Source organism: Bufo gargarizans, chromosome 4 (assembly GCF_014858855.1).
Source record: "Bufo gargarizans isolate SCDJY-AF-19 chromosome 4, ASM1485885v1, whole genome shotgun sequence".
In the NCBI taxonomy this organism is placed as follows: Eukaryota; Metazoa; Chordata; class Amphibia; order Anura; family Bufonidae; genus Bufo; species Bufo gargarizans.
Window position 1 is genome coordinate 486,735,973 of NC_058083.1, and position 17,865 is coordinate 486,753,837.

At 38.2% G+C, this 17,865-nt stretch overlaps 1 protein-coding gene across 12 annotated transcripts in view; it reads left to right on the top strand.

The window, feature by feature from the left end:
• The window catches only part of NRXN1 (neurexin 1), a 1,537,142-nt gene that overhangs the window by 1,350,018 nt on the left and 169,259 nt on the right, over positions 1–17,865 (top strand). For all 12 annotated transcript variants that reach the window (XM_044290694.1, XM_044290695.1, XM_044290700.1 and 9 more), the window contains one exon: positions 17,381–17,552. In XM_044290694.1, the coding sequence (XP_044146629.1) occupies positions 17,381–17,552 (172 nt within the window). The remainder of the gene's footprint in view (positions 1–17,380; positions 17,553–17,865) is intronic.

Sequence of the window (17,865 nt, forward strand, 5' to 3'; positions counted from 1 at the left end):
TGTTAAAATAGGCTGATCACAGTGTGCCCCCTAGCTGGCAATAATCAGTGGCAAACGGAGGATGAAGGGGGTCATTTACAAATTGATATATACGCCACTTTTGTGGCATATTTCTGGCGCAGATTCTGTTTCACGCCATGTTACGGCAGAATCTGCTAATACTTTCCTGCTCACACCAGGTCTGAAAAAGGGGCCATGGCGGGGCAAGGGAAGGGAACGGGCTAGTAAGCCCATCTCATTCATAATTTTCTAAGCCTGCTTTAGCTGTAGAAAATGGTCTAAATGTAAGACAGCGAGGAAGATGTCTTACATTTAGAATCGCCAGTGGATACGCCGAAGTTATATGGAGACTGGCGTCTCTACATAATTTTGGCAATCCACTGCCAGCTCAGGGGCTTATTAAGACTGGCATATAACACTCTGGTCTTAATAAATGTGCCCCAAAGTGTTTAATCCCCCTGCAGCTCCTCTTCAGGGAAAATAAAGCATTGCAAGGTGTCCATTGACATTAATTCCATGTCCATGAAATGGATGGATAGACTGATTCGTCAAAAAAAATAAGAAAGCTGATGTAGCTATTCTCCACGCAACCTAATTGATGAGGATTATAAATGAAGAATGAAAACCTCTTTAAAGTGGTGGTGCTAGAATTTTTTTTATTTTATTTATTTTTTACAAACTTGTCTAGACCTGTGAAGGGAAGATTACTTACCTTCTTCCCGGAGCTGACTCCTCACTCCTTCTCCTCTCGGCTTGTGCTGGGCTCCTTCGCTAAAAACATTCGGTTTTATATAGCCTGCAGCAAATCACTGCCCGAGCCGGTTACCTGATCCCCATTTGTTATGACATAAAAAGAGCCGGTCACCGTTGCCGGCAGTTACTGTCTGCCTGTAGCTCCAAATCCATCGTTTTCAGCCAAAGAGCCCAGTGGAACATTGCAGGCCGAGAGGAAAAGGAGCTGAGAGCCAGTGCCGAGAAGCAGGTAAGTAAGTTTCCCTTTACAGGCACGTCCAAGCGTGTGTCCGGACCTTGCACAACCCCTTTAAAGCCTCTTAAAGGGGTTGTGCAAGGTAACTGCCTCAAAATAATTAGTCCAGATGTTTGCCCGTTACTGCCTTCCTGGGGGATGATACTAATGTGTCCTTCCTTAACTGTCCTCTTGGCGCAGCATATCCTGAGATGTATGGCATGAGATGACCAGCATGTAAAAGCCATGATATTGCTAAACTCCGATAAGTCTATCTATCCTATATGTGTCTATGTGTGGCCATCCAGTGGTTGTCTTGTGAATTGCAACCTGTCAAGGGTTTTTGCTGGAATTTTGCTGAATTTGTTTTTTGAGCTTTGAGCAAAGGTGAGGATGGAAATATCTGTAGGGTACATGTCCCTTGAATACCAGGGGGACCTCAATAGCCATTCTGTCTGTGACTGTAGGTCAGCAAATTAAATCTTTGCACTGAAGAAACTCAACTACAATAATCTACTAAGCCATTTCAGTTATGGTTGTAGTTCCTCAGTGTAGAGATAACAGAGATGCACAGAGCTATATAGCAATGTGGATGCACTACACTTCTGCATTCATTTATTAGCTATGCAGGCATAGTGTGAAGATGTATGCCCTTATGCCTGTCCGGAGCGTGTCAGCGGGGGGAGCAGGGTGTGTGCCTCATGTACTATGCTAAAACCAGAAGACCCACAAATTACTAAGTACCCAATGAACACATTTCTGTATCATTTGGCTGGATTTAATTCAGTATCTCGCCGATCGCAGCCTCTTGTCTTCAGTGTCTTGTCTACATCGAGGTGTTTTCTTAGTATCACAGCCCCCCAGTCATGATAAATATCCCACCATGTTCTTTTCAAGTTAATATGATTTCTCATTGCCATAAGTCATCTGCAATCGATCATTTATCTATATTATAACCAGGTTATTATTTTGGCTTGTGTGATTGATTGATTGATGTACGGCAGCTGCCATAATTGGTACACTTGTAAATTTAACATTGTCATTTCTGTCACGTTTCAAAAGAAATTTACAGCTGGAGAAAGGTAACAAAAATCAATATTTTTTTCATGACTGCTTGCAGCTATATGATGTGGCTCAGTGAGTTGGTTAGAAGCACTCATCAAATCTCTTCTGATGGCAGCAAAATGGTATAAAATAGACCATTGCCGAAAGCATTATATACTGAATTAACGGTGTTCTATCACTGATAGTTTCATTGTTTCACCTACCTATTACCTATCTATCTATCTATCTATCTATCTATCACAGAAGAAATAAGCACAACTGCAAGTTGGTGGGTGCTATTACTCCAGTAATTAAAGGGGTATTCCCATCTCAAATAATGGGAGCATATCGCTAGAATATTCCCCCATTGACTGATAGGTGTGCGTCCCACCTCTGGGACCCACACCTACACAGAGAAAAGTGTGGGGTAGGTTGTGGCCAGAGGACCCTGGCCACAGCCAAGTGCTCTCCTCACAAGAGTGAATGGGAGCTCACCGTGTTGGCGCTGCCAATGCTCCCATTCATTTCTATGGGGCTGGAGGAAATAGCTGGGCCAGTTCTCTGCTATTTTCAGTGACCCCATAAAAATGAATGGAGGGCAGCTGCACATGCGCAATGCACCCTCCACAATTTTCAGGGATCTGTTCAATCAGACAATGGAGGCATATCCTAGCGATATGCTCCCATTGTCTCAGATGAGAATAGCCCTTTAAGGCCAATGGCCTGCTTATATTCCATATAAATGAGGCAGAACTTCAAATTCCATAGTGAAAAAAAAATTATATTATATATCTATTATCTATCTATCTACAGTATCTATCTTTGTCTACTATTTAGCCCCATTTTCTGACACTAAATAAGTTAAATAATCAGTGATATAAAGTGTCTAATCACCAAATGTATCATCCAGCATAAGACACTGTGATAAATCTGGTGCCTCTTTAGGCTGCCTGGTATAAAGTTTACACTGACTACATCCTTAATAAATCTGCCCCAATGTTCTCAAGAATCATGATATTTTAGAAATCTCAGCACTGCGCAGACTATATCCTCCATCTGTAACTTTTCATTAGATGAATATGAGTTTAGACATGGCCCTTAAGTCATACTAGCTGGATAATAATACATAGTAAAACTCAGGCAATTAGTAGTAATTAATGTTATAGAATTTCTGAATTCCTTCTCGCAGACATTTAATTAATTACAATAGGGAACTACAATGACAGGCTGCAGCCATGATGAAGGTGTATCGGCCGTAGGCTTTATAGGGGAGAAGAGCCAAACCTTCATTTATCATGTCATTGACCTGTGATTTACAAAGATTAAAGGGAACCTGTCATGTGGATATTTGATTATAATCTAACTAATTATATACAATCATTAACTACTTAAAAGTACCTTAGATGTATTCACTTGGTGGTTACTTCATAATATACACACAAAGATGCCACATGCTGCATGCTAATGAGCTGATTTGAGTCCAGCGTGATGTCATTGAGTCCAGCGTTTATTTAATTCAGAGCTATAGCCACTCCCCTGCCCACCTGCTGTTAATTCCTATGGAAAAAAAAAACTGTCACTCAGCAGCAAGTGCGCGGGGAGAGTCAGGAGCTCATGAATATTTATGACTCATCATTATCAGCTGGAGCTTTTCAATACAAGATGTTGGCAGATTGACTGGGTCAATTAAAGAAAGTGATCCAGCATTTTGCTAAGAGAATCAGTTACTTATTTATGTTGCTCTTAGGACACCATAAAACTGGTGACAGGTCCCCTTTAATACTGTTTGTACATAGGAGCATGCAATCATCATGTTAAGACTGTTTGCATAAAATCAACAGTTTCAGTCAAAACACTGAATTTAGTTTGCCTTTCAGATGTAGACTTTCATAAGAATGAATTGCAATAAGAAGTTTTCATCTTTTTTTGAGATTGAAATATTATCCAGAAGCTGATTGGCTGGTATAGACAACTCCTCCACTTTTTATCACTTTTCCTTACTTGTTATTATTTTCCTGTTATTATCCAAATCATGTCTCAAGGCCTGTTTAAAAGGTTGAACATTGACTTATAGGATAGCTGCCCTACATCTGGTGGCATTAGAGGCAGAGCTTGCTAAGAGCTCATTAGCATACCCTCTTCGACCTTATAAGTCCTTTCCTACAGATGTGTTAACCTTTAACTTGCCACCAGTTTTTTAAGGACTCCAGTTTCTCACAATAAAAATTCAGTACAATATTGAAACATTTTACTAAAACTCTTGCTGCCTGTTACACATATCACAACCACTGCATGGCCACATATGGACACATATAGCATGAATAACTCCTGATAAAATATTGCAGTATCATGCTTCCATTGGAAGCTGATCATCTCACAAAACTCTTGGCAGGTTATGTCAAGCCAATAGGAAATGTAAGAATGGACACGCCTGTATAATATATTTTAGATTTTAGGAAAGTTTTGAGAACTGTCAGGGTACAATCACACATGGAATATATGGGGCAAAAATGTCATCAGCAGTCCCATTTAGATAAGAGATTTTCAGTCAGTAGAAAGTTCAGCAATTCTTCTGCTTGTTAATGTATACTAAATGTGGCATCAATTTATTACTCAGTCAGTCAATATTTTCATTGGAATCAATATTTTTTGCGAATTTATTTGCACTGAGTTCCACTGATGTGACTGGTCTCCTCATCAGTTATGATGATTGTGAGACTGTGATTAAATCTTTCTACTTTCATCCAGAAGCCAGCACATCTTTCCCCAGGAAGAGACAGCAATGGCCAACACCTGTTCAGAACAGATGTCCCATGGTCAAGGTTCCTTGTTCTCCAGAATCACCCTTTCAGAGTCGCTGTGCAAACACCTTTAGTAATCAATCATCCTCTTCAGCCCCATGCTGATTGCTGAGCTGTGAATAAGAAATTCAGATTCATCACTTGTGGCTTGTACTATGCACTCGCTTGCCCTTTATCATGGTGGTGTAGACATGATTACAGAAAAACTGTCACACTGGAGCTAACTGCTGCTCAGCATGGCAATTACAAGCCCAAGCTGTCTACAAGCACTTCTCTTAAGACACCCAAGCATCTTACGCAGAGATATCATAACAGTGACAACTCCAGCAGGCAAGCAGATTATTTCCAGGACCGATGATCAATATCTAATAATTGGAAAATGCATAAACATCTCTAAAGGGGGTCTGAATAGATTTTTCAATAGATTTGGAATTCACGATCAATACTTTTCCTAGAGTGACAGCCTAGAAAAATAAAATAAAAAAAACTGACTGCTTTCTTTTAGGAACAGTGCCACACCTGTTTATAGGTTGTGTTTAGTATTGAAGCTGCAATATCAGACATAATGAAAGGCGATAACAACTTTTGAAAAAAATATTATTTCCTTTTCAGTACCATATTCTGACCCCCTCGTAACTTTTTTATTGTTATGTCTACGGATATGTTGTATGATTTTTTTAAATCAAGTTTTATTCTTTTTTGGGGAGAGATAAAGTGATAAAAAAAAAATGTGACAAGGCCATTTAATTTGTTACATCATTCATTGTATGGGGTAACTTATTATATTTTAATAGTAAAGGTCTTTTCACATGTGGTAATATTATATTTTAAATTTTTATTTATTTTTTTGATTTTGGGGAAAGTGGGATCTGGATATTTTAATATTTTTCAAGCCTTTTTTGACTTTTTTTCTACTTTTTGTTAGGGCCACAAGTGGACAACAACTTGCAATTATCGGATTGCAACTTGTACAGAATAATGGAATTTGCTCCATTATTCTGTACAGAAATCACTCTATACCATTTCAGTGCTACCACCTGCTGGCCTGAATAGGATATACTAATAATGAGCCTAGACGCCTAGTATAGGCTCTGGATCATTATTAAAACAGTGCACTTTTCCTGATCTCATCCGCTTCTGGGTTTTAGCCTTCTCAGACGCTGTGGTTACATTTGGCCATGGCATCTGAGGGGTTAAATATCTGCGGTTGGCATTTACACCAATCACAGATGTTAGCTGTGGAAGTCTGCTATATGAAACAGCAGACACCCAGTGGCTATGGTGCTCTCTCCACTTCGAGGCGGGAGCCATCTTTAAAGACCCATGCATGATGAAAAGGGGTTAAATATAATAAAGTAACATTTTTTGTTGGTACCCTCTTGGCACCCAGAACTCCTATTATCCCTTCTTCCCTACTATCCCTACTTTTACATTGAATTCTGAGATCTGGGAATAAAATAGGCTTAACAAAGCTAAGATGCATAAAAAGTTTACTAAACTATGATAAAATACATATATGCAAAGGATAACAGAGTAAAACAAGTAACTGTCACCTATGCCATGGGCAAATAACCAAGACACCTATATGATACAAAGAGAAGTGGTTGGTTAGTCACAAGACATCTTACCCGATCAATGTCATCAGTGGAGCTAACTCTTTGTTACATGCCTAAATATTTTCCTCCTAAAGGTCTTCAGTGTGGAGTAAGCATGTACAGTTTCTTCAGACTTTAGGAACGTGGCCTGGTACCTGGCACCACTAACCAACTGCATTAAAAGGTTTCAAAGGAAAGAATACCTAAAATAAACCTTGCCATATCATATTTTGTTTTGATTTTGTATACATCTATTGACCTTCTCACTGCCAAAGACATGAGAATATTGTTCTTTTTAGGGTTTTAAAGGCAAATAGACTTACTGTCATGTGGCCTTCCTTCACAATGGCCCCCTCTCATATGACCTTAATTTTATATATATATATATATATATATATATATATATATATATATGATGGTTACAGATTAAACTTCTGCTGCCCATCTTGGCTGGTGGATCAGAAAACAGGGACACCCATTCTTATTTTATAGGTCATAAAGGTGGGACTCAAATCTATAACACATTTTTATGCTATAATATACAATAGTATTGTCATTCTAAGCGAGGTTTTAAAAAAAATTGCATTTGGGGACTTGGCTGGCTATGGCATCATGAGTATGTCTTTATTTGAGCTCCTCCCTCCCATACCTAAACCAGCTAGCATCCTGAACTCCATCATTGGAAAATCTTTAAAAAAAGGAATAGAGCCATGTCATATGCTCCCCTTGCCTTGTCTCAGAGCAAAATTGGTCTCTACTTCCCCAGGCAATTGCTGTCTGCAAAGATTCTGCTGTGCATCACCCCAGATGCCCCTCAAGATAGCTGAATGGTTATTTCTATATCCCAACCTTTGCCACTCACAGAACCTACTTGAATAACTCCACATTCTCTGCGAAGCACCCCCTCACAATCGGTCTCATCGATACCTACTACAACAGGGGACCAAGAAAGCAAAACCCTTGGCAGGACACCACTTTCTGCTCTGATTATCACTTGCCATGCTGAGGTAGACCCTGGCCCACACACTCTTCAGTATGAGATACATCCTGGAAGCTCACTCCTAGGGCTGCAGGATGATTTTCTAAACTCTCCTGAAGTCCTGGAGACAATTAATCCTGAAATGCACTTGTTGCAAGATGTTGGCAGCAACATACCATTCTCCAGCAACCTGGCAGTTATGGAATAGTGGAGGCCACATTTATTACCTCGCACCTTGGCAGGCTTACCTATTAAAGCACATACCTCTGGCAACATGCCAATTTCTCTCTCTCTACATTTTCTGCCTGGCCACAGTTGCCTTAGCTACTAGACATAATGTTAATAATCCTAATCGGGCCATCCGGTCTTCTTCTAAGCAAATTGGAATCTCACCCTCCCATTCCTAGGCTTCCATTGTGGTCAGCCAAACTACAGCTGCTTGCCTTTCTGCCACCCAACTACCTTCTATAGTCTCTGAGTATACACCAGGTGTATGCTGACTCCTATTTAGCATGATTTTGAATGTGATTGCTTAATTCTGAACACAGCTACATCCTCAGTTATAAGAGGGTGTGCACACTTATGCAACCACATTATTTAAGTTTTTTTTGTTTTGTTTTCTTCCCTCCACCTAAAAGATTTCAGTTTGTTTTTCAATTGAGTGGTACAGTTTATAGGTCACATTAAAGGTGGAAAAAGTTCTGAAATGAATTAACTTTGTCTAATTTTTTTACATCACAGAAACCTGACATTTTAACAGGGGTGTGTAGACTTTTTATATCCACTGTATGTCTTTACAAATGAAGGCATCCATTTGTCAATATACAAAGGTAATCACAACTTACAAGCAATATGGATATTAAGCCACAAAACAAAGGCTTACATAACATCTCTGTATTTGAAAATTCCATCAGCCTTTCATCTACTCAATAACCTCCTAAGGCAAATGCAGAGTAAATAAGATATTTAGCAATTTAAAACTGCAGAAAGAAGTAAATAATTTAGCGTGGTATGTACGAGACAGAACCATCAAACAAGCTATTTGCTTAAAAACACTATGTGAAATGAATAAAGATATTGACAGCTGTATTTGAGGGCAGAATATTTATGATTCCTTTCAGTGTAGTAACGGAAGTGATGATTGTACAAACTGAAACAATTTGTAATAGAATAAATTGCTCTATTACTTCTCTCCCCATTCAGCTAACAGTTGTTCGAATTCTTTAAGATCTATGTAATTAAGTTATAGAGTCATGATAGAAGTTTTTTTTTGCTTTTTTTTAACGTTTTGGATACTTTTGATGGTGTTTTTGGTGGCTGCTGCTGAAAGTGTTCCTGTTTGTCAGTATAGACATTTTAAGTAGAAACTTTTCTATTATTTACCATCTGAAATGCCAGATACCAGAAAATACTGGACGGAGTTCTTCCGCAAATCTCTTGAAAATTTCAGGCCACTGCCACAGGGGTTCAGGTGATTCTATGAAGTATAAAATGAAGTATTAAAGGTCATAACTAATAGACTTGAAATGATAATGTTAAAGGGGTTGTCTGAGGATTTGATATTGATGACCTAGGCTCAGAATAAGTCACCAGTATCAGGTCAGCGGGGGTCTGACTCCTGGCACCCTCTGCTGATCAGCTATTTGAAGAGAAGACAGCTCTCAGTGAACGCTGCAGTCTTTTCCTAGGCTAGTGGCGTTAGATTCATCAGCCCCATGGCCTAGGCGTAACTCAGTCTCATTCAAGTGAACCGAGCTGCAATAGCCGAGATGTAATACTAAGCATGGCAGCTATCCAATGGACGGCGCAGAGCTTGGTAAGCTGTGAGAAGACAGTGGTGCTCACTGGAAAGTCACTGTCTAGTCAAACACTGGACGTTGGACCCCTGCTAATCTGATATTGATGACTTATTCTGAGGATAGGTCATCAATATTAAAAACCCAGAAAGCCCTTTTAAGTATCCCTACTAAACATGTCCCCAAACTGCAGACACTTTTTTTCTGTCAACTTTTGATTGTTGGCACAGTACTTGGGAGACGCTGATTACCCAAAAGCAAAGAGACAGGCTTCTACTTCCTTATTATAGAGTTTGTCCTACCATAACACTTTATCACTTGTCCACCACTGTGTACTAGGATTGACTACATTCGCAATTAGTGATAATCAAAGATTCGGCTGTTTCGCCAAACTTTATCAAGAAATTTGATTTGCTACAAATGACTTCATAACAAATCACATTCCATTATATGGAGTGGGCGTAATGACGGGGAACAGTGATTGTGCTGTCATCGTAATTTAACCCCTCCTATGCAACGTTCAACGCTAATCGTGACATCTGAGAGTCACATTCAGCCTATCAGGGACTTACCTTATCCATTTGATCATGGAGAGGCCATTGCGGCCTTCTTGATTGATGAAAATGCGCTAATTTGTGTGCGTGCTGATGTGATTACGTCACTGCTCCCACTCAGCGTGATGACGTAGTGATGTCACACGCCACTGCATGTAAGAATTGGTGCGTTTTCTTCAATGAAGATGGCAGCGATAGCATCTCTGCGATCAAATGGATGAGGTGAGTATGGTTTGTTTTCTTTTTACTGTCATTTTAGGAAAAATTGATTAGTTTCCATGAAGAGACAATAAATTTGCCCTCATGGCGAATTGAATTATTTCCGAATTTGGATTATATTCCACTTTGTTAACTTCAATATGTTCAATACTTCTCGCAATTGTTGCAGGACCCTTATGATCATAAAGGTATCACCTATTCTTTGGATAGGTTTTAAGTTGTTATGGTGGAACAAACCCTTAAGTGTAAAGTTTTCATGCTTAGTCACAGATGCTCCCATGTCAATCCAGCCACTTATCTCTGTAGATCATTATGGACATGGGCAGTCACAGATCAGCATATCCTACTGTACAGTGATTGTCTTTACCCACTGTCCCCATTAAAAAATGCCACATGGGTCAGTTTCATAAACAGCTACCAATATGTATTGGGCATTTAGAGTAGGTTGAAGCCTAAATACTCCAAGAAAACCTTCCCAAAGACATGGAGAGTATGCAAACAGATACAAGGCAAAAATGCTAGCCACTCTACTACCCAGCTATTAATGAAGTCAAAAATGGTGAAAATCCCTTTAAGAGCTGACAACAATTTAAAAAAATTAGAACTTGGACCTGTATATCCTGCATAACTGTGCGCTGTGATTGACAGATGGTTTGGAGGAATGCTCTGACCCTTCATGTATCCATTTTCTCTATTTTGCTTATCTGGTAGCTTTTGTATAGAAGCCTAAATATATCTTATTTAGTATTTCAAATATATTTTATACCTTCATTATAATAATAGTCTGTGCCTTCAGCAAAAACATTCCTAAGCATTTTCAGATCCACATAGGACATTGAGTTAAATATCTGCTGTTATTGATACAAATTGTAAATGCTTAGCGACTAAGTTATTCTTTACTAGATATTTGGTATGAAAATGTAATTTTGTATAGAGAAGTAATGGTGCTGAGTGGATAACAAGATTCAGCCGGCTGCAGTTTGCAGCCCTATACCATATGTCTTTTATAACTGTTGCATTTTTGTGAGGTGGTTCCTAGGGCAATGATGTCGTGTCAGCTATACATCACAGAAATCACTGGTGAGGCAATTCAATCATAGTACATAAATCTTCGGGTTGTGGTTTGGTACTCAACAGGGTAATTTAATGAAAAGGGTACATTAAATCTTTTGCACATGATTTATTGGCTTCATTTTTCTCAATATTTTTTATGCTCCTTATTAAACATTGCTATTGGCCGAATGTGACCTTTAACATTTTTGTAAAATTCAGTTTATTTTGTAACACATCACCCAAGGCCGCTAACAATAATGCTATTTATTGTATTGCTTGGTATTTCAGTGCTGAAAGGGTGAATACTATATTTCGCAGCAAGAGATTTAATTATGCATTTCGGCAAATCATTTGCACTTCCTTAATGCAAGTGATATTCCGCTGCAGGCCAAAAAGGCTTCTCACATCTGCTTGCCACTTAACATCCCCTCCTTCATTTCAAGAATCTTTCTTAATTAAATAAGAGCTTGGAGTTGTCATCTGTGAACTAGTGTCTTTGGAGGGACAAAAATCTTCACACTGTTTTATGTGTTAAGAATTTAGTTTCAGAGAGTTCAGGAAACTTTTTGAAATTGTCCAATATGTATAATATCTCTAAAAATTCTACAATATTAATATATTTAATACGGGATGACATGTAAGTGCTGATCTCGGGGACCATGACCATGGTGAATTGTAACAGCAAACTTACCATTACTTTTTGTATTTATGCTGGTAATACCGTTTTAATTTAAATAAGTGGGCATATTTTGCTGTCTCTGACTTGTGGGCAACTGTACGGGGTGCAGAGTTTGCTGTGGCACCAGGGTCCTAGAATACGAGAGGAGGCAAGTTTTGTTGTTTTTTTTTTGTGTTAAAGAGATGGCATTTTGGAAGAAAGGATAAATGGATGGAAAGATTAATGGATGGAACAAGCAATGAGTGTGCATATTACTGTGCACTGCTGTGCAGAACCAGACACTTTGTGATAACTGCGGCCACTTTTAAAAATTACCATGTGTTGAAAAAAAATAGCAATTTTAATATAACATTTCCATAACATATGAATGGCAACTTCGAGTGGGGCAGTTTACACAAAAACTGATGCAAACTACATAGTGATCGTGGGTCATTGTGCTCATCCTCAGAAGTCCAAGGGGTTTAAACATACACCAATTAGAGGGAATCTGTCAGCATTGTACTGGACTATTATTTGCAGCAATAGATGAGTAGTACTGCAGATAAGGAGTCCAGATTGCCATTTTCTATTTCCTACTGCCCCCCCCACCCCTCATTCCTCTGCTGTCAGTACTCAAAGCTATGCTGAAATACTCAGCCCAGACTGCTATGGTGTGCTAACATAATGGAGACGACTTCTGTGGAAATATATAGCAGTCCTAACAATATATTTCAGTATTTGACACTGGGAGAATGTGTAGTAGGAAAGTAAAAAACAACTTGGACTACTTATCTGCAGTAATACTCATATATTACAGCAGATAATAGTCTAAGATTATGGTGACAGATTCCCTTTAAGCATTGATGGCCTAACCTTAGGTTACACCATCAATGTAGAATCCTTTGAAAAGAAAAAGGAATTCATATTATACACAACATGGGATTCTATCCAAGTTTCTTTACAAAAGTATCAATGAAATACTCACTTGTCTTTAAAGTTTGGAATTCTCAGTTTGGATGTTTGATGAAGTAGAATAAAAATACATTACACATTTCTGTAAAATTAGGCAAGATGCTAGCGTTTGCTCGTTCATCGGCACTATTACACTGCAAGATGATCGCTAATGAGCACTTGCATAAATGCTCGTTAGTGAGTGTGATATCGGCCAGTGTAATACAGCCTTTAGTTTTAGATGGTTCTTCAAACTATGCTGATGCCTGTAATTACATGTCATCGAGCTAATAAATAGGGCGGAGAAGCATAGCTTATGAAAAGAAGTCCTACCTTACATATAGTATTGATATTGCAAAAGACTTCCACCGAATGTGTACAAACATGCCAGAACTGTGGTTTCAACTCCTCAGGCATCTTGCATGGTATTTTATGGTATGTGGGTTGCCCATTACTACAGTCCAATTTGAAGACTGGACAATAATTTTAGATCCGAAAAATAGCCAAACGCAAGATATCTTTTTTGTAATTATAGTATAATTTACTTCTAACTGGACTTCTTTCTGTCTCATTGATGTAATTTGAAGCTCCTGGGCCATGGTGTGAATGCTAAACTTAGGCTAACCACCATTTTAATGCTATGTGATGTGAAGATTTGTATACAGAGCAAAAAAATATCAGATTGCATCAAAGAATTTGCATCAAATATTTAATCTCCTATTTATGCTGTGTAGGAGTGATGCTTGCAATTAGCAAACATCAAACTTGATAATCAAAAGATTCAGGACTGGTGATCAAGGTTGTTGGCATGCAAGTATTCTAATTGAAGATGATGATGAATTTGATCTTGCACACAGCACCATGAGAATAGGGATAGCATTTAAGCAATCCAGATTTTTTATTTATTTTTATAATCTATATTTATTTATGGGGGTTGCATAGTGTTCACATGGTACGATGAGGCACTTCAAAGTCCTACAACTTTGTTTTCATGTTTTTCATGTGTCAAGATTTTTTTCATGTGTCAAGATTTCTGCTTGTAATAGTTGAAAGGCAACCTTTGCTTATTTGCAAAATCTCTTCTTGACATGTAATGGACAAACACACACATACAATATTTAATTTTTATGCAGTGCCTCCACAGGAGAATTTAAAGGGAATGTGTCATCAGAAAATTGCCCATTGTTTAATAAACGTTGTTACGTTTAACATATTTTTTAAGAATTTTAGATGGTTATTTTTAAATTTCAATATCTATATTTAAACCAAAACCATAAAATTCTTAAGCTTTCACACTGGCCAATAATCCAAATAATAGGCTCCACCTCTTGGTCTATACAGATCACTATACTGTAGTTATCTGCTTATCTGTCATTCTAATTCAGCCTATAGTGACATCAGAACTGTGTATAAATTAGGCAGGATCCACCCTTCACAGTAGGTGGTTGTCAAAGCTTATCTATTCTTTCATTGTACAACGTCCTCTGCACAGGTCACAGAACATGCCTAGAAAGCAATAATTTCCCCTCCGGACCATTGTGTCTATGGTCCATGGGGCTGCCCTAAAGGAATTTTCTTAATGCTTTCTAAATTATGTTTAGAACAGCTCAAGCAAGATGGCCGCCCCCATAATCATGTTTAGGAAACAGAATAAAATTTTTTATTATCTGCAATCAGAAAATAAAAACAGATTAGAAAAAAAAGATATGTGTCTCTATCTGGTTTTAACTGGCAGATACAATTTTTGGTGACACATCTACATTAAGCAAATTCATGGACTTCCCATGCACACATTTGACAGGGCATCCACAGTGAGAGATGCTCTATTCCACCACTCTTCACTGTGGTCAATAGCTAAGAGACCTGATGAAGAATTTTAGAATAGTTCTAAACTGGACCACAGAAATAATTTCTTAGGTAGTTTGGATAAAGAGATGTGTATAACTTTACACTTGGGTAAGTCTTATACTACAAGTATTAGAAATGTGAGAAAGAATAATAAATTATTCTCACACATATTAATCTGCAGGGTTTTAGAGTATATTTGGAATGCATGTACAGATTATATTTTTCACCACTTGCATCATATTTTACCCAAGGGCTAAAAATAGGAAAGCTATTTTGATCAGAAATGTATTAGTGAGCTGGTTAAAGTGCATCATTGCATGTATTACTATAATTCTGACACCCGCATAGTTGTGAGGTAGTCTAGAGTTCCTGAGCCTCTTAATCAGCCTATCCTCAAGTTTCTTCATTTGTCTATGGCTACAGAATTTCTATGCATAATAGAACAGAAAAAAATACGCTCAGTATGTGTTCTTCCCACATAAGACGGAATAAGGATATTAGTGTAATGTTGCAGAGTTGATTTATGGGAGTGTGCTTGCTGAGTTTTGTATTTTATTGTGATTAACAAAAATTCTCGTCTCATATCTCTTTTGTAGTACTTATCTATTGCATACTTAAATGCAGTAGCAAATCCTCTCCGTTGCTATAATTCAAGGAACTCAAAGAAAAAAGGCACTATCATTAAGTACATACAGTGAATGAAAAATATTGTTCATTACTACAGAGATTCACTATGGCATCCTGATGTGCAGTCCTTTTTCTCTTCCTGTCTGCTGCTGCTGTCTATGGTCTTTTCCGTACGTTTTAGGCATAAAAAATGTTCTAAATGTAAGACAACTCCAAAACTGTCTTACAGATAGAACTGGCGCTGGATGCACCCAAGATGTGGAGAGGCCTGCGCTATGGGCCTTTATTAGGACCCCCATTCAGACCCCAGTAATGTTAATAAATCCCCCAATCAGACCTGAGATCAGACCTCCATGTGAATGAACCCCAATCAGACCTCATGTCAGACCTCCATAAATCCCCCAATCAGATCTCAGATCCCACCTCCACATGAATGACCCCCAATCAGACCTCCATAGGTCCCCAATCAGACCTCAGATTTTACCTCCATCAGATTTAAAATATAATAATAATGTATCTCTACTTCTTCATAAGCCGCCCCCCCTCCTCCTCACATCCAGTGTTCTTCTTCTTCGTGTGGCGCACTGTGCTGTGACCCAACGCACACAGCGTTAGGTCACAGCATGCCAAAGTCCTCAAGCTATGTGAAGTCACAGCACAGTGAGCAGCTGAGTGCCAGGAAATGATGAGTACAGAGAGGGGGGAGTGCTGCATTTACCATTTCATAGTCCGCCTGTACTAATGAGTGTTTCATTCATGGAAACGCTCATTAGTATTTGCCCCATAAGACGCACTGACATTGCATCTTATAGGGCAAAAAATATGGTAGTTATGCATTCTCACTAAGTGGAACTGGCTAAGGCCAAAGTTGCATATAATAACTGGTGCTTTTTGGAAGCACATTCTAAGAGGTCCAAGCAATAACTATGAAGGGCATGTGACCATGCTGCTGTCTAATGATTTGTCCAAGATAATTGTTACTACACTGTTACTATCAACATTGAGTGGGTACCATATTGACAGTTGAAAAACAAACTACCTATTACTAAAGATAAGTAGAGTAGAGTAGGGTAGAGACGGTACTATGCAGTGGAAAAGTAATTTAAAGGGGTTGTCACACCTTGCTAGTTTCAAGCTTTCAGGGTCTTGATTCCCTGCTTACTGGGGCCAGAGCTGAGCACTAATGAGGTGGTCGGGGCTTGAAGTGACTGCGAATGCACAAGAATATGTGCACATTCGCTCCTATGAAACCCAGCCACCAGAGCAGCCAGCCAGCCAGGCTATCAATAGTGTTTCTGTGTGGCTGTGTGAGAACATTACAGTGGTGGACAGAACTCCTAGAAACAAGCATGACATTTGAGGCTGTTTTAAGGAGAAGATAAGGCTACAGAGGCATAATTGAAAAATGAGTTATATGGAAGAAAAGATCTTAGGACTACAAATAACTGATTAAATGTTGATTACTGAGATGAGACAACCCTTTTAAGGTCTTATGTTATACTGATCCATACTTTGCTTATGTCTACTATGGCCGATAGTACCGCATAAACTTAGGAGCACATAAACATCTTTTTCCTCATAAATATGGAATGCATGCGGGGGGGGGGGGGAAATATTGTGGTAAATTTCAAAGATGTCCTTCCTTGGTTATTGCTTCCAGGCAAGCACAAGGCATTATTTGGGTCAATAAAATGGAAAAATTTAATTTTAGGGACAGCGTAACAGTGTCTGTGGTATGCATGTAAGAACTTATTATTATTATAGTCAATAGATTTTTTTAGGACAAAATATCCTACCATTTTCAGTTAAATATCCTAACATTTTCAGTATTTTGAGATTTTCTTTAACTGTTTCTCTATAAACGTCTTAGTAGCTGACCAGTTTTTTCTTATAGCGCACTTACTGCATGCTAATATTATAGAAAGATCTGTTCTCCTTGAGCGTCTATTGAATTGTTGCCATTCATTGGTTTGTGGAGTTTACACAAAGGTTTCGGAAATTGAAAAAATTCAGTCTCACACGGTTTTATGTGTTTCATGAAGCAAGAAAAAGGGTTTTGTTCACTTTTGTAAATTGCAGCGAAACAGAGAAAAATACAAATTCAATCCATCAGTAAAAGTACTGTAACTGATTTAGAATATCAATTATCCATGACTTAGTGAACTGTCAAGAGACTTGCTCTGGAAAATAAAACCCTAAAAGAAAAGCAATAGCTATGCTCAATTCACATTCTTCCACATTCTTCACAAAATAAATTCTAATTAGCTATATTTTTTCATTGTTTCCAGCACCAAGGAAAAATTGGAGTCAAATTTAATGTTGGAACAGATGACATCTCAATTGAAGAAGTTAATGCTATTATCAATGATGGGAAGTACCACGTAGTACGATTTACAAGAAGTGGGGGTAATGCCACCTTACAGGTTGACAACTTGCCTACAATAGAGCGTTTCCCAGCAGGTAAGGATACTTTATATAACAGGTTGAATTTTGATATCTTCTTCAGTTATTAATTGTAGTATTGAGAGTAAATAAAAAATATTGAAAAAATTATGATAAGTATTGTATTAGTTACTGTAGTAGATAAAAGCAAAGCTAATGTTTTGACTTGTGGATGGGCTACTATACTTTTTGGAACTGCATTTCAAGTTTTTATGGCCCATGGAAAGGATTTGACAAAAGGTATAACTGTACATAATTAGCAAGCACATTTCAAGAACATTGCAAAATATGATGTCTTCTTGTGATCCACAATTCTAAATTTTGTAATTTT